This window comes from Protopterus annectens, chromosome 10.part0 (genome assembly GCF_019279795.1).
Source record: "Protopterus annectens isolate FY-2018-M chromosome 10.part0, PAN1.0, whole genome shotgun sequence".
Lineage (NCBI taxonomy): Eukaryota > Metazoa > Chordata > Ceratodontiformes > Protopteridae > Protopterus > Protopterus annectens.
The window spans coordinates 1,640,146,025-1,640,164,888 of NC_056744.1; the positions used below are offsets into that span (position 1 = coordinate 1,640,146,025).

At 39.5% G+C, this 18,864-nt stretch overlaps 1 protein-coding gene across 1 annotated transcript in view; it reads left to right on the plus strand.

Moving 5' to 3' along the window:
• The window catches only part of LOC122814356, a 608,759-nt gene that overhangs the window by 267,879 nt on the left and 322,016 nt on the right, over positions 1-18,864 (plus strand). Inside the window, exons 4-5 of the mRNA XM_044086942.1 lie at positions 5,383-5,654; positions 8,405-8,571. Of these exons, the coding sequence (XP_043942877.1) occupies positions 5,383-5,654; positions 8,405-8,571 (439 nt within the window). The remainder of the gene's footprint in view (positions 1-5,382; positions 5,655-8,404; positions 8,572-18,864) is intronic.

Genomic DNA, 18,864 nt, shown 5'->3' on the forward strand with positions numbered 1-18,864 from the left:
TGTCTTAAGAAGCATGAAGTTGGCTTTGGAGAAATTTTTTACTGTGGATTCCTTAATGGGAGGAGGGGGCGGGATGTGGTTATCAAGGGTGATTAGCTTATGGTTGGATCAGACCAACGAGGAGTTGACTTCAGGTGTGGAACACCAGTCACTCATGTTGGTAATGACTAGGTCTAGGATATTGTTGCCCCAGGTGGGGGTGTGGATAAGTTGATCCAGGGCATTGGAGTTTATGAATTCCAGAAAGCGTTGCGCTAAGGAGTTGGTACACGAGTAGTTTTCCCAGTTAATGGTGGGGTAGTTGAAATCACCCATTATTAGGGTGTTTGGTTGACCCCTAATATTTTCTAGTACATCAGGAAAAGAGGAGTGGGAATCCTGGGGCATGGTGGGGGATCTGTAGCAAGCTACAATTTGGATTGCAGTTTTGCCCAGAGTTAGTTGCACTTGGATAACCTCGGATGCATTATGCTGAGCAACTAGCCTGGAGGTGTGGATATCCTTAATGAATATGGACACACCTCCACCTTTAGGTTCATAGGTTCATACTAGGCTATCTGCCCAAGGCATTTATAAGCCTAGCCCAGAGTTTTGTGGCTTTCACCACCCCTTTAGTTTGGAGGATACTATGCCTATTATTTTGCTGTGCCTCTGTCAAGCAGTGACACTGAGATAATCCCTGGGGTATATCTGTGATCTCCCATCCATTGGTCAAGATTTCTCTTGAACAAAGCCAGCGAGGTGCTCTGCCTCACATGTACCGAGATTTTGTTCCACAGCATAGGGAGTCTCTGGGTGATGAATCTGTCCCTCCAGCACATCCTATTAATAACCATGTCAAGGTTTAAGTCTCCCACCCTTGTAGTTCTGAGGGATCTAGATTTTTTTAGGTGAAGCATGTTCATCAATTCTGGGTTGGACATGGCCTTGTATGTCAGGCACAGGTCACCTCTGAGCAGACGGTAAGCGACTGAATAGAGCTGAAGTTCCTTCAGTCGGGCAGCATAGGACATATTTTTGAGACCCTTTATCCTTTTGGTGAGGAACTTTTGGGGCCTTTCCAGTTGCTGCAGGTGTCATGTCAGATACATTCGGAATGGGGCATTGTACTCAATCATTGGTCTGATGAGTGATGAGTACAGGGGAAGATGACTTCCCTTGATCTAGATGTGAATCCCTTCATGATCAGGTGGGCAATGTAGAAGGTCTTCCTAACTACTTTGGCAATGTGAGTGTCAAATGAAAGGTTACTGTCAACCTGGGTACCCAGATCCCTGATAACCTCTTCTGTGCTTAGTGGGTTGCCGCCTATATGGTAGCTAGGGGTAACCTTGTTTTTCCAAGGGTATGACTATGCATTTTGGCGTTTAACTTTAGGCCATGGCTCTGGCACCAGTTTTCTGTTTCTATAAGACCCTTCTGAAGGATATCTGTGTCAGATGTGTTCTCAACTATGGCGCCCAGTTTGCAGTCATCTGCAAATTTTGTCAGCCATAATCCTCCTGTGTTTGCTTGTACTTCTGAAAAGTAGATGCCGAACAGGAGAGGGCCCAGGACTGAGCCCTGTGGGACACCACTTGTGACAGGCTTTGAGTCTGACATGGCGCCAGCAACTCTGACCCTGTGGGTTCTGTCACTTAGCCAATTTGCAACCCATCTTGTGCCGTATGGGTTTACATTTAAGCTGATGAGTTTTTCAATGATACCTGAGTGGGGTATTGTGTCGAAAGCCTTTGCCAGGTCAAGGAAGGCTGTGTGGACTGCCTTTCCCTCATCAATGGCCTTGGTGACTGTTTCAAAAAAGTCAACCAGGTTTAAAAGGCATGATCTGCCCTTGACAAAGCCAAACTGGGTCGGATCCAAGGTCTGCAAGTCTCCTATGTCTTTATTTATGAGTTCCATTATGATCCTCTCCATAGCTTTGCAGATCAAGCTTGTCAAGCTGATGGGACGGTAATTTCCCAGGTCGGTGGAGGCACCGCCTTTGTGAAGTGGGACCACAGTTGCCGTACGCCACTCCTTAGGCACGTATCCTGAGGTGAGGCTAAGATTAAACAGCTGCCCTAACTGCGGGTTTAATTCCTCATTGAGTTCGTGGAGCACACATCTGGGGACACCATCTGGTCCCATGGATGCTGTGTTTTTTGCCTTGGAGAGAGCAGTTCTCACCTGAGCGTTAGAGATGTTTGGGGGGCTATAATTCTCTGTTATAGATATCTCACCTTTTGGGGGGTGAGTTTGCACTGAACCTGTCAGCCAGTATGTTGGCAATGTCTGTAGGTTCAGTAATTTTTACATCATTTTGAACTAATTCTGAGCATATCTGGGAGTTTCCTCCCAGGTTTCTAACATAGCTAAAGAAGGCCTTATGATTGTCCTTTGAGTCCTTAGTGACTTTTCTCTCAAAATTTGCCTTGGATGATTTTATAAGAGATCTTAGTTTTTTACTTATAATGATCAAGGGTGTTTTCCCTTTTAAGGATTTTGCTCTTTCTTGTAGTAGCTTCCTCCTTTTGTTGTAGAGCTTGTTTATGGCTGGGGTCCACCAAACTGGACGCTTGCCTTTGGTACAAAGAGTCTTTGTTTTGTTTGGGATTGCCTGATCCATGCAGTCTTGTAGGTGCTTGTAGAAGGCATTTGTAAGTGATTCAGCAGCTTGAGTAATGGTTTCTGCAGTCTCAGGGGCCTTAAAAGAGACCACACTTTGGTGTTTCAGTTCAGGTTACATGGCCGAAAAGTGTGGTATGAGTTATAGCCTGGTAGTGCAGGGGGGCTCTCTGGAGCCTTGAACCAGGTCTCAGTACTTGCACAGATATCGATGGTCTCCATTTTAAGGAGTGCCTCGACTGAGCGCATTTTGAGATTTAGACTTCTAGCATTGAGTAGCATTACCCTAAGTTTTTGCTTGCCTGTTTCTGCTATGGTGGTGAATTTGTCATTTGAATTTTGCCTAAAAAAGGCACTATAGGGGCAGCAAGAGCCTTAGCCAGTATCCGGAATCTCAGGGGCGACAGGTGCAGGTCATCTGTGGCAAAGCATTGTGGTCTGTCGACCATGTCATCCCAAGCAGACAGATACTGGATCTCCTTAGAATGACACCAGAAGCTTAGCCAATTGTTGGAGTCAATCATTTTGTCCTTGTACTGTTTTCACTTTTCACTTTTATTGACAGGTAATTACACTTTTATTGATATATAACCTGTATGCAATTATTGCTCTCCTACTGGCTTCTTCAGTCATTAAAAACCATACCCATTTTTAAATACTGCAAGGTGACATTCTACTACTTTTTATTTATTTGCCCTACATAATACCTGCTAGATTGTTACTCACCAGCCTCACAATGCAGCCTTAGTAGCCTACTTGTGTGGGCTTCCAAGTTCACAGCCCTTTCATCTGCAACTGTACAGGAGATACAAGAAAACATTTATTGCATACCTATCCATCACATACACAGGCTGGACTTTGGAGAACACTTATTTTGAGTAATACTTACACATGGCTGGAGCATTTCCCGCTCTGGCATCTTGGACCCACTGGTCCAAAAAGTCCCTCTTCCTCCACTTCAGGTTGGCAAAGTGGTGCCAGACCTGCTCACCAGTCCGAGGGATGCCAGTGGCAGTGGTGAGATCTCAGGCAAGTTGGTCCCAGGCCTCCACTTTGTATTGGGAGCCCTGGTACTGGTCCTGCAGCAGTTGCCCTTCATGGTCTTTAATGAGTGGTCTAACCATGACCCTGGACTCCTGAATGCCCCAGTGCTGTGCCCCAAAGCGCACACCTTCACCAACACCTGCCATAGTGCCTACAGTGGGGAGCTACAACTGGTTATGAGCTGTATTCCCACCTGCGTGGTTTAAATAGGGCTAATTTCCCACCCTTTCCCATGATTGGACAGTTTTGATACTGCTGAGCTAAGCTAAGCACTGGGCAAACCTGCTTAGCTAAGATAACTATTGCTTAAATGGGTAGATGCTTAGCCCTACTTACCAGTGTGCAAATCTGCTTAGCTATGCTACATCTTGCTTAAACTTTATATTTCATTGACACCTCACGTTTAGGTCTGTTACACTACCCTGGTTAGCATATACATAATAACATTCACTACCTATTTATGAAAAATACATTTTAGTTGTGCTTCACATATGAAAATCATGGATTGCTGTGGGGCTTGAATCATGACTGGCTGTACGCTAGGCAAACACACTAACCTGTACACTATTCCAGTTTCACTATTAATACTGTGTATATTTCTATTTAGCTTCTTTTGATGTTTAAACTCTGCTATGCATAGCTGCGTGATGGGCAAACCTGTGCAGCAACGCTTAAACTTTATTACACACAGGAAAAAAATAAGGAATATATTTTAAATATTACTGTTTGAAACTTAAAACATTGATAGAATGACAGGCTTTGGATTAGCAAGTATTTTCTCAGGATGTAGAGTCTTACACTCAAATATTTGTCATTATTTAATGACTTCAATTTACAGCCATTTCCCAGACAGGTGCAGATTTTAGGGGAACACACCAAAATTATGAAGCAGTAATCTGGACATTCTGCGAAGATTTGTAAAGTTGAGAGGCATGGCTGTATCTTATTTTCCACAGACACTAAAGTGTCCGTTGAGACTTTCATTCATTTAGAATTGCCGAATGGTAATTCTCGAGTGCAGGGGGCGTGTGTATTGTGACAGCACTGCTCTTGGACATGCTCCCTGCACTCACACACAGAACCATGTCTGTTTTAGAGCACAGCAGCGCACCTTCATACAGATTCATGGCACACTGCCATGCTGCATGGGAACGGTCCCTTCCATGCAGGAATAAGCTATTCCTGTACGGAAACTTGCTGAATCCCGGGGTATATTTATTTGAGATTTGTTTACTGGGAAAGTCTGACTTGGAACAAAGCCAATTTTCAGCAGAGGACGGGGAAGAAGCACTCCAGATGTATGTCTTTGTAACATGGGAGGAAACCCACACGAATACAGACTCTGCACAGAAGCACCGCAGCCAAGAATTGAACTGGAGACCCTCTTACTGTGAGGTGACAGCGCTACTGCTGCACCACTGCACCATCCTAGAAGACAAGGTTAAATACACAGAAATTTTGCAGCATATTGTGATGCCAAAAAAAAGGAATGTACTTACATGAAAATGATTTTTTTTTTCTTCTGCCTTTATTTCTGCTGAATTTTCAGGTGGTAGCACAAAGAATAATATAGCACAGCCAAGCACCCACTAGACATTCCTAGTAGGATAACAGTAGGACCAAAGAGGCCATTTTGTATTTGTCATTTATCTGATTTCCTGTCTATAAATGTTATACTGCTTTGCTTTTCCCAGGCTGAATTCTTGTAATCAGTATCATTTTTTTTTTCAGACCACACAATGCAAATGCTTATGAAGTGATTTTGGGTGACTATGAATTAACAGTTCCTAATATTAACAGAATTATCCTTGGAGTCAGTAAGATATATGTCAGTGAGTGGTATCTTACTGCACAAACGGGTAATGACATTGCACTCTTACAGCTTGACCAGAACGTGACATTTACTGACTATGTCCTTCCAGTATGTCTGCCCAGTTCCACTGTTCAGTTCCCAGACGAAACAATGTGTTGGGTCACAGGATGGGGTATCACAAAATCACAAGGTGAGTACTGGAGGAACTGAGTATTGGATAATGTACAGAGTGCTGCTTTAATGGGGTTTACAGTACATTGCGTTAATGTTTGGAATGTGACTGAGCTACTGAATTCTGGTTTGATGAACAAGAGTTATTATTACTTTTTTTAACTTTAAAGCATGATTCTGCTTTTCCCTTTTATTCTCTCTTATTTTAAAATGTACTGCTGATTTTTCAAACAATCTTTTACAAATTGTTTAATTTCCAACTATGCAATTGATGTTAAAGTTGTAAGCTATTTTGAAAAAAAGATTGTAGCTCACATTTTGACATGTTAGAAAATAATTATATTGCACATTTTAACTTTTTCATTTCACTATTGACTCAGATTTACTCTATGATCACACCCACAAAATTATGGCTACCCAGTCCAGTAATATTTCACTTACTCCTTTCAAAGAGATAACTTAATTCTCGTAGCAAATTAGCTGAGCTTCCATAGCTTTGGCTCTGGTTTCCAGTGTGTTCACCACCTCCTTCACCTGTTAGGCTTTTGCACACATGGCTTGCAGCTTTGTTCTCATAGGCAGCATATTGTCTGCCAGCCCTTCCAGCTCAGACAATATCCAATCAATTTTCTCTTCCATTGTATAATGAAATATCCTTATAAATTGTCCGAGTAATAGTGTACTCACTGGTTTATGATAAAATGCCACCTTTTAATATATTTAGACCTTTAGAGCGATTAGAAATATGCCATCCCAGGGCATCCCATCTTGCCCAGGCTTTACATTGTCCCCCCCAGTGGCTATTTTTTATTGATGTGTATAGCTTTATAGTTTTGTTTGCCCTTTAGATGGAAATCATTGGATGACACATTAACTACATACAGAATCATTACTGATAATATCAATAAGGAAGTATGAATGACTAGTTCCAAGCCTTTAAGATATTGGAGATAAAATATTTAAGAACTTCATTTTTTTGACTTGGAATGTCAGAGGCGTAAATAAAAGTGCTAGGCAGAAGTAAGTGCTGTTTTTCTGTGAAACCTACATATAATACAGTAACACTACAGGAAAAAAAACTTAGACTGAGAATGTTAATCATTTTTTGAGTGGTAGAGGGTTTGCTTTGTCACAAAGCTGCACTGACATCCATGAGGGGAGTATTAATACTTATCCACCCCTGTCTACACAGCACGTTGAAGTCGGAAACTGGTGATTTACAAAAGAAGGGGTATGCTGCTACAGTCAAGCTATCTAAGGGTATGGTTCTATGTCTCCCACTAAGAGAATTACTAGCACAAATGAGTGCAAATTCTGGGTCAGAGTATCACTTGGGGTGACCACGGCACAGGGGCTTTACCTGTTTGTCCCCTAATTGGGTTTGGATCCCAAGGAAAACACCAACAGAAAAAATAGACAAGCCCTGGGAACCAATAAATGGTTCATCCACTTTTTCAACCGGTAACAGAATTACTAACAGAGACAGTAACAAAAACAGGGAATTGGGAAAAAGTTTGGTGCGTGCTTCCATTTCACTTTTACTTCAGATATGGCCAGAGCAGTAACACATTTAGTAGTTAGGCTGGAACGGCTCCACAGAGTGTGTGGTCACCATGTATACAAGACATAGTGAAAGATGAATGCTTCCTACTAAGATGGGAAGTATACAGGAATGATGGCTGAATGTTTGGCATTGATATGCATAAAGGAACCTTGGTGTGTTTGTAATGGAAGGTTAGTAATACCTTAGTTAGATAATAGGATGTGATTTTACACCAGCTCTTATAAAAGAAGTGTGAGCCTAGGGGTGGGTGGAAGTGAGGTGGGAAAAGTTGGGCTGCTTCAATATAGCTTACTCTAATGGAAAAGGTGGGCTGTTTCATGTCCCACTGAAGCTTTGTTAAGCTCCTTAGGTCTACCATTTCATCAAGAGGTAGGTTACTATTTCAACTTACAGATAGAGCAATCCACATGATATCTGTAAAGTAATAAAGGGGATCATTAAAAAGGTGGGCAGAGTGATAAACTTTAGAGCAATTTCACCTTCATACACAGCTCTATCACTGATGTATAACTTTTACACAGTTTACATGCTGTAACTAGCCAAAGAAAGAGCTGACTATCTCATACCAAATAGCATTTAGAACTGGAGCACTAAAGTGAGAAGGTTGTTAGTTTATAAAATAACATATTTGACTGTATAGCCCACTGTAACACCTCAGTTCTTCTCAGAAGTATTCATGTATATCATTAAAAAGAGCTTGTAGAGAACAACGAATGTGCTTATATGATTTTTTCATATGTTCTAAAATATTGCACAGTATTGATTTATAAATGTATTTTATCAGATAAATCTCAGCCTCTTTATTCACTCCTTTGCAATAAAAGCCAGTCACTCTTCAGAAGTCCCCTACTTATGCAGCTGAAGAAGTTTCAAAATTTGGGGAATTAAATTTAGAGGAAGGTCTAAACTATTATTCCTTATAATGGTGAATGTGATAATAGGACAGATTGGTTCACTGTGGTCTTTTAGGAGCTAAGCAGAAGTAGCAGCCATAAATAGCATCATTAAACCCAGCAGCTTAACATTTTTTAATCTCACATACAGACAGAGAGACAGACACACACGCACACACACATTAGGAACCAGTGTCATATAATATTGTTCAGAGCACTGACATTGCAAAATTCTTCACTTAAGTGTTTTGTTTTTAAATGATGTGACATTGTCTTCTTCTGTTATTACAGTCCATTCATTTTGTTTTTCAGCCTCTATCGCATATCCCAAGTTACAAGAAGTCGAGCTACCAATCATAAATCAGCCACAGTGTGACTGCCTTTATCATGTAAATACTAACACCAGCCAAAGTTCACTGAGAGTTTATTCTAATTCCATATGTGCAGGATACACTCTTGGTGGAAAGGACTCCTGCAAGGTAAATCATGTTTTATTCTATTGCATTAATAGAATATTTTATATGCACTTAACAGCAAACGAGAATGCCTAGATACCTGAATTCTGATGTGGAACAAGGACTGTGGCACCATTTAATACATCCATTCTCATGCATGTAGCAAACTCTTCACTTCTTGCCTCATCTCTGGCTTCACCTTCTTAATTACTGTCTGATCCTTCCCCCTAACACTTCTACCAGCAGTCTACATTATCTATCATCCTTTCAATAAAAAAGATGTTTCACATTACTCCTCAACCAAACTATACAGATTGATATAATATCCCTCATTCATGAACATCTCACATATCTGGAAGTATTTAACCTACTTTTGTATTAAGCAGTTGAAATAATTAATGGTAAAGTCCCATTCCTATGTCTTCTCATCAAGGTATGCATACCTACACATCTCATTTGTGTTTACAAGGTGTACAGTTAAGCAGTTCTTTGCTAAATGAGACATCCTGTTTCTTCATCTGACAATTAATAGGGCGTCAAATATTACCTTTAGATGTAAATATTGCCTTTAGATGTGCAATGCAGTGAATAATTCTTTCTCTCTCTTTCTTCTGCATATATGACCCAATTTTATTATTGTTGATAGATGAATGAACTTGGAAAATGTCTCTAGTAAGTTTAAGTAAGAGTATTGAGACTCTAGGGGCATACATGGTGACCTGTAACTAGCCATGATATGGTGAGGGACCTTATCTATCGTGACTTGCACATGAATCACTTCCACAGTATCATTATGCTTAGCCAACCTACAGGTATGTTTGTTGCAAAGGCAGATCGAGACACCGCCACCTTTTCTCCTAGTCTGTGCTGTTGGTGGTCTAAATGTGTGGAAGGCACTGTAGCCTTGCACTGCCAGAGTAATTTATATAGCTTTAAACCAAGTTTCAGTTACAGCACAGATGTCTACATTCTCCAGAGTGAGGAGATCTTGAAGGGTGTGGACCTTTGACTTCAATGTACAATTTACACAGTTCTGGATCTCCTGTCTTGGATGTCTTAGTGGAGCTTGTGACATCTTACCCCTTCAACCACTTACAAAACTTTACCAATATCCATTTTTTGTCTCATGTAGTAATACTGTAATAGCTCTAGATTTCATAATAACAGACAACACTTACTTTTTGCTTAGTACTGCTATGCAAATCTCTGACATACCAGGACAAAAAAAAGCATGTGAAATTTCATTGCTGATGTTTAAGCAGATTGGGCAGTCGACAGTTGCACTTCCACACTGGCGATTGTCAGTTAATGATTTTGCATCTTGTGGTCAGTGTCAGTGACTTCTATCAGAAGGGCAGACAAAAATTATAGAACTAAAGAGATCAACAAAAAATAATCATTATGGGGGAGAACTATGCAGCCTGCATAAGATGGCCACACATATGCTGATTTCTGTTTTTAATTATTCTGAAGGTTTATACATGGTAGAAAAGTGACATTTTCCTATAAATCAGTTAAGAAAAGTATACTTTATTGCAATCTGCAAGTCTATTTCAGTACATAATGAAATGGAAAATCAATAAGATTTTAGTTATGTTGAAAGGACTAGCAACTTATATGCTGGCTATGTCAGCAAAGATGCAAGTCATGTGTGTGTAGACGCAGAACTGGTGAAGGAAGTGGCAAAGACACTGGAAAGCACAACAAATGCTTTAGAAATTCACTTCTTGCAAGGAAAATTAAGCTATCTCTTTTGAAAGCGCAATTGAAGTATTACAGAACTGACTAGAATATTTGGAGGAATGAGATAACTTCCATATTGTCAGCGTAGAAGAAGGCAAGGAATGACACAAAGGATTATCTTCCAGTGAAGGATGTCTGTCAGACTGAATTAAGGGCTTTATTTAAGCCTGAGCTCAGACTGACTGGCTGACTGAGGTTCTTTGAAAGAGTAGCATGGAAGCCACACTGCATCAAACACCCTTGTTGCAGTATAAAAGATTAAGCACGCTACATTGCAAAAAAGGTTTGTTGCTGGCTGGGCAGAGGGAGAAGATGAATGAAGACTTGTCTCCTCTAGTGCATCAAGGGTGCATTCAAATGTACCCTGCAGTAGTAAATATGAGCAGGGAAGGAGAAATCATAAAATGAAGAGTCACAGCACAATTGACGATGACATAGAATTAGAATACTTATTTCTGCAAGGACCTATAGGACGCAGTAAAATGATATTTGGATATAATTCAGAGTTTAATAGCTTTGTGGGAATCAAGGCATCTTAATGATGAAGAGAATACAGAGGTAGGAAGGATTATTCAATCAACAGAGATCTTACAGGAAATGGTGAGATAGGTTGACCTACAATACACTTACACTTTTCATAGATGGCAACCTGGGGGGTGCCAATGGATGTTCCAGTGCAAAAGAATAGTCCACATGCTGCAATAAGAAATTTAGAGATTTCTCACTACTTAAAGAGCAACCCTTAGGTAAGCAACAAGAGTGTGAGGGGATACAGATGCTATTGATGATTTCAAGACCAGAAAGGCAATGTCAACTGGCTTGAAGAAAGGATCCAAGGAAGGTGTTGTAGCAAGAGACTCCAAGATCCAGAATGCAAGGCAGTGGGGTGCTGATGAGCTATGTCAGGACATCAGAGGATGATAGGAAAGGTGAAGGCAAGTCCTGCCACACTACTAATTAAAGTAAAAGACTATGAATGTGATTAGAGAGGAGGCTGTGCTGAATTGTGGCCTTGCAAGTCTCGGTTTCCTGCTTTGTGCATTTGTCATAGTTACCATGGTGGCTTTATGATGTCTGAGTGGCCACCACTCCTTGGCCACTCATTTCTAGGTGCCCAGGGATGAATATGGAGTGGGTCTACCATATTTGTTCTGGCTTGTGCAAGTAGAATCTGTTGCTTGGAGTACTGTTGCTTGGAGTACTGTTGCTTGGCGTAGAAAGGCAGAGGACTTTGTGAATGATGATGTTTCCTCCTCAAAGGAGTTTTGCGTGTAGGTGGCAATCCACTGGACTCTGGGAAAGCTTCTGTTAGACTGGGGAAACTCTTCTGGACAGTATAGGACTGGGGCAGTTGAACTTCATGTCACAGTCTTTCACTCTACTCTTTAACTTCCTGACCACCTGCAGTCAGTGTTTGTCTGCTGAGAGTGATTAAAGGTGTGATCCTATTACTGTGCTTTATGTACATAGAGGACTTTGACATGGTTCATGTTTTTTTTTTATATTTCTCATCCATTTATTGCAGTAAGAGATTTCGATGTGTGCATACAGGAGAGGATTTTTTGGTGGCCCTCCAAGTGTTTTGCTGAAATGCCACTTGTGTTAAACTGTTATATAGGTGTACTTTTGTATTTAAACATTGCTAAATGTTATTGGGGGACTGCTTAGTTATTATGTTTTGTTGGTTCTGCAGACAATAAGGAATTTGGAGGCAGAGTGTGTAAGCCAATTATTGATAGCTGTGTGCTGCACTGACTAAGATGCATTCTTTGAGGAAAGGACTAACTGCTGTCACTGACTGGAGGAAGAGGAAGACACAGCTCTGTTTTTGCTTGTCTGGATATTTTACTTCTAGAACCATGACACTGTGGGTGGACAGGACTACGTTTGGAAAATGTAGAAGTTCTGCTGTGATTGGGGAGGAGTTGTCATTATGTGTTGACTAAGACTTGCTGTGATTATTGTTTTTGTAGAAATGGTAGAGTTCGTAACTATTGTGATTAGGGGTTGTCTATCAATAAAAGTGTAGGACTGTACTTTATGGTCAGGGTGTGTTTCGTCACATGAGGCAGCATTATGCTCATGCAGAGGACTTGGAGTGATTAGGAGGGATGACGTTTTGACTAGACTGAGAGGAGTATGGAAAGTTCTTAGCAATCTTGCATGATATGGGGCATTAGATGGATAAGGTCAATTGTGCTTGTGTTAGACATTATGGAGTTTTGAATAATGTTTTGGGTAATACGTATCTAACTTTAATGAGATTCTGTGCTGTATCTTTAGAAAGCTGGAAGGAGCTGAATTAGGCCAGGGTCAGGGAAGGATCAGAGAGATGTAAGAATGTGTGAGGAATAGTCAGTGGTGTCAGGAAGTAAGGGGAGTATTGTGTCAGTGTAACAGTAAATCATAACTATGGTGAGCCCTGGAATATCCACGGATAGGTTAGAGGTGGAGGAGTTTGTTTCTAGGAGCAGGGACATTTTTTGGGAGGGAGAAATGATAAGGACTGTCTTGGGAGTGTTATATCAAGGCATCTAATATTTTAAGATGACATCTATAGTCCAGTGGTCTCTGTTACTAGAGAGGGGAGAGTGTAGGTCACCCTTCATGCTACACCTGAGCACTATGTCACCCAGTTCAGTACAAGTGATGGGGCTGTTGAAATGGGTAGAAGGCTAGGAACGTAGTTGTCATATTAGGGAAATAACTTGAAATGTTGGGGGTGATCAATTCTTCTACTTAAAGGGAAAGGATACTAGCTAAGTTGCATATAAACAGAGTAAATGCTGCTTCTTTTCAGGAACTGAAGTTGAAAAACAGAGATGGGAAAAGTTCAGAAAAAAGGGCTTTAGATTCTTGTACTATGATTCTTTGAAAGGGGAAGGAAAATTGTGTGTGGCTATATTAGTTAGGGGAAATCTAGGATGGTCAGTATGTTGTTGGGTGAAGAGAGAAATGGGCATTTTCATGGGAGATGGGAGGCGGCTATATTCTTTTAGGGGAACTATTATGACCGAGCAGTAACAGGGAGGCAGCTGTAAGTGAATTATTAGAGGGAGTGAAGAGATTAACAAGGGAGGCTGATAGAGGCATTATAGGTGAGGATATCAATACCGTTATGACCAAAATTAGAATGACTGTATAGTAGGGTAGAGTTTCTCAGAAAAAGCCTGAATTTTTTTGGAGGGATGACAGCAAATCTAGAAGATATTTTGAGGGTAAAGTGGAGTCACTGACTGCAATTTACTTTCTCAAGGAAGGAAGGAAGGATGGCTAGTAGACTTGATAGATTTCTGATCAAATTTAGAACTGTGGATAGGTAGAAATGGGAGATATAAACCTCACTCTTCATATCATAGTACATCTAGTGAGGTGTGAGGGGGGGCATGAGAGTGCAGACAGATGTTTATGATATTTAAGTAAAGATGAAGCTGATTACCAGCTCATAGCTTTAATCCTATACTCTAAACTGTTACAAAATTACACCAAGCTACTACAAAATTACATAAAAGCGCAATACAAGGCATATAATCAAAGGTATACTGCAAGAAGTTCATATTGTGCTCTGACTGTAATCCTCACTTACATTTCTAACTTAAACACTTTGTGAAGCTGTGTTTGACTGCCTGCAGAGATTACATTAAACACTGTAGGCATTTTCCTTACAGCAGAGTTACTGTTAACTGATATAGCACTACTTTCATGAGAAAGGCTGACACAGGTTTACTAGCTATGCCCTGTTTTGCCCAGACTATAAGGTAGTTATCACTGCCACCAGCCAACTCCTTATCAGCTACTTTAAGGCCCTTAACTAAGGGTGTCCAATCTTACTGTATAATCTTATTATCAATACAAATGGTATTGACCAAGAGCAAGGCTATTAGGAGTGTCCTACACAGTGTCACCAAACAAATTTGCAAGTACTCTCAAAACTTAAATATCTCTACACAAATCAACCACAATGAAATGTTTAAATATATTTAATAATAAATAATAAAAGAAAAAGAAAATATTCAGTATATATTCACAGTGACGTCAGAGTTCAAAACCACAGGAAATATTTAAAACAACATTGCAGAACATTCTCAAATAAATAAAGAAAAATGTTTAAACTAAGCTTTGCTATATTCCTGACTATATCTAAGAAAATTATATTGGTCCCTAGTTAACTTACTTAAGAGTAAGGCATATGTGGTGAATGGATCTTCTAGTTGTTGTCAGGTCAAGGACAGTATACAGAATGATGTATCTCTCTAACAAACTTCTTACATTAATATTTCAAATATTACTGCTGGGATAGCTTGCAGAATGACATTATTTCTTGTAATCTGACTATCACAGGTGAAATCCCCATTGCTAGAAGCTAGCAGTATTTAGCATCTACCAGTGAAAATATATAGACCTTAGATCTTTGGCAAATGTTGCTCACTCCGAAGACAATACAAAAAGCTTCCTAGTATAGATAATATGTCTTCTGATGCACTGAAACTGAAAGATATCTTTTATTTTGTAGCCTATAATGTAATTTAATTTCAGCTATTTTTCTGAAGTTTTGCTGGACTGAAGTTAACCTCTTGTATTCAAGTCTCCACTGTTAAAATATATAATTTAAAACAGTTACAATAGTGCATGTACATTCCTGTTCTCTTCCAGTAGGGCACACTGTGGTTACATTTTAAACAGCACTTTGCAAAAACCTTTTCAACACACACTCCTGTACCAGCAGTTTGATAAACACATGGCATACAGTTCTAATGCATTTGTAACACAAGCATCTTATATAAATCATGTTGATATTCACAAATGACATATAATTATTTACAAAATTCCAGATAGCTGTACTAGCAACATTTCCCATTGTCACACTTCTATATAACTCATGTTGATACTCACAAATGACAGAATTATTTACGAAATTCCAGCTAGCTGTGCTGGCAGTATCCATCTTTGTCACAATGATAAACATTGTTCTGAAAATTTATGGATTTTTGTCACAAAACAAATGATTAAGTCATCATTAGGAGTAATTTAATAGCATCAGTAAAAAAATACATTATTTAGTTTGATGAAACCTTTACTCATATTCCTCTCCTCACAAAAATAAACAAAAATGGCAAAAGGCAGATGAATACAGGTACCTTACACCTCAGGGCAATACAGAGTTGTTGTTGTTTGTTGTTCGGCTTTTCCCAGTTAGGGGTCGCCACAGTGGAACTCCAGTCCTCTAATGATTGGCTAGTGTCAAGTTGCCAGCCCAATGCCCAACCTTCAACGAAGGCATGCCCATTCAACGCATGTCTTTCGAATGTCCACTCGACCGCGGGGAGGACATGCAGACTCCACACAGAAGGCACTCCCAACCCAAGTGCAATACAGAGTAAGTACTTGAATTAAGGTTCTGAAAACCTTACCAAAAGTCTACCTGTAACCATGCATTTAAGAATAACTGTGACCCTATGTCTAACTGTGGCAGTCACCTCACCTAATCCAAACCTAGTGTTAGCTCAAATAACAACTGTAAGACCCAGAACTTTACTCTTGGAATAAGCCTCATAAAATCTCAGCTCTAAACCTCATCATAAGTGTAGGCCTCTCCCTATACCCAACCACTAAAGTCTTACCTTAATTATAATCCTTGATGAAGTCCCAAACCTAATCTTGTTTTTTTTTTTTTTTTTTTTTTGTTCTTTAGTTCTTCATTTGGTCATTTAATGAAAAAAGGTCTAAAGTAACTTAAATTTGCACATGGAAGCTGCAAGGCCTAAACTCTGTCCACAAGGTTATAGATCATTATACAATGAATGCTCATTGCTATTCAAAAACAAGCACACTGGTTGGACAGACTAACCAGGGTGCCCATCGTAAATCGAGTATATACTAACAGAAAAAAGTCCAGATATTGAAGTACCATTAAGTGGACAGGCTTTCTATTGACATTTGCTGGGAGACAGCAAAATATGAGAAAAATCAGTATGTTCAGCAAAACTAAAGAAACAGAAATGTACCCGATTTTCCATGTATTTCTCCCGTGTCCCTCACAAAAACCCTGACTTTTTAAACTTAAAAAAAAGAAAAAAAACAACAATGGGGATTCTCTTTTCTCTGTTACGTTTCCTGCACTGCATTGATGTACTGTGCAAGCAAAGGAACAAAGTCTCATATATGCATGAGCAGTACATCAGTAAACAAGGAAGAACACTGAAGAAGACTGAAGTACAAAGACATTGTTTAAGAAACATAATGCATTTCTTTCTTAAATAATGTCATTGTATAAAAGCAATAATTCACTCCTGTTTGTGCATATATCAGGATTTACCCATAGTTAGCTTTGTTTACACACTAGCCATGGGTAAATCCTATTATACAAACACACAATCATGGATTATTGCTTAATTTTCAGATCTTTCCCTGGTAATGCCATTCTTTAAATTCATAAACCCCTTTGAACAAAACCCTGATTGCAGATATACGCATAAACTAATTTCTCTACCCAAGCATTTCTTTTGATGTCATTTTAGATGCACCACTAATTCTGATGCTAAATAAAGCCCAGACCCTCTTCCTGTTTGTTGCCTTTATATTAGTTCTAGAATACTCTGACCATATTTCCTTGGGTGAGATCTAGAGCTAGAACCAACTACAAGCCTAACCATGCTCACATCCATGTTCAAACATAGGTTAGGGTCAGGCTTAGATTAAGTACTGTCAGATTTACATTGACAGAATATTATTGCTGCAGCTGTGGTTATACTCATAGTCATTGAAATAATGATTGTGACTGTAGTTATGGTTATGATTATAGTTATAATAACTGTTATGGTTATACCAATGGATGAACTTAAGAACAGAATATAGATTATTGATTTACTTTATTTTGTTTTTTGCGGTATTAAAGTTATAGTTACAGTAACCAGTCGGCCTTTACTAGGGGATACAACATTAATATTTCTTATTATTATTATTACTACTATTACTACTATTACTACTATTACTACTATTATTATTACTTATATGTCTGAGTTTTCACTTAGAGTTATGGCTAGTGCACTGTTTATTTCAGGATTGCACTGTTTACACATTTGTCTCTTCCTATCTTGAGGCTATCATTAGTGCATTGTTTATTTTAGGACTGCACTGGGGTCTTCTTCAAAACATCAAAAGCCCAAAATGTCGAACACCAAATCATCAAGATGAAAGCATTGAAACCTCCCTTCAACAAACAACCGGATCATCAAATCCATTCCCAGGATAAGTAACCACTTATACCACAACTAATGAAAACAAAAAATGAACCATCCTCAACCCACCAAGATTAGGGGGCTACACCCACCACACACCCCAGTGTGGGGAGCTGCACCCCCAACATCCACCCTAACTAAATATACCAACTCTGAGATCATACTACAATTAGAAAAAAAGGCAAAGTCCACCTTGTTGGCCAACAGTTTACTTACTGTGGGAATGGATTTGATGATCCTGTAATTCGCTAAATTGAGGTTTCGATGCTTTCGTCTCAAAGATTTGGTCTTTGATATTGTGGGCTTTCGATGTTTTCAAGTAGACCCCTGCATCGCTTACACATTTTTCTCTTCCCATCTTGAGACTACCATTAGTGTACTATTTATTTTATGTTTACACTGTTTACACGTTTGCGTCTTACCATCTTGAGACTACGATTGCTGGAAGGAAAGGGAGAGGAAGAGCTATTGTTTGGGCTTAACCCCTTGAACTCACATTTTACAAACTGTGACATTATGACATTATTCCTACGCTATGCACTATTCTCATGCTCTCATGCACACTCATATATATGTTGTCAAATTAAAAATTAAGGCACTATTTTAGTAACTAGAAAACTGAAGATCAATAAATAAAAACTAGTTTACTTAAGGGTAATCACATTAAAATGGAATTAAACATTACATGGCACAATGCATTCTTAGTTTCCAGAAAAGCATTCATCTTAAAACAAGAAATTGTCTCTCTTTTCTGCATCTGACTGAATGTCGCCCATATTCTATAAACCCTACTAATCACAATGGTTATGCAATGTATTATTTGCTACAAGTTAATATTTTTTTTGGACTGCACATTGTTTTTGTTGAAACAAGATGATAAATTTGTCTGAATTTCACAAAAGGAAACTGTTAGACATTTGAATACAGGAACTAGCCAGGAACGCAGTTGCTTGTTAGTTTAACAGCCATTTGTTGCAACTGTACTAGGAGCAGGAAAAAGACGTCAGGATACTGGAAAAAAATCCCAAATAAAAAAGAGTTACCAGAAAGGTCCATGGGATGGAGCAGAAGGAATATGACCACAGACTAGAAAAGCCACAGCACTTCTCATCTGAGACCCAACAGATTCAGGAGTAGTAAAGGTCATGTCAGGCAGATGTGAATGAGTCACTTTCAACAGGAAGGACAGAGGGGAAGGAGAGACAGAGATGTACTTACTAATCCAGAGATTTCTGAGAGTACATCTTCAGAGAGAGGGTTGTGAACCCATAACGTGGAATACGTGAATGAGAGGTGCAGGCACAACCACAGAGGTATTCATGAGGGCACAGGGGGG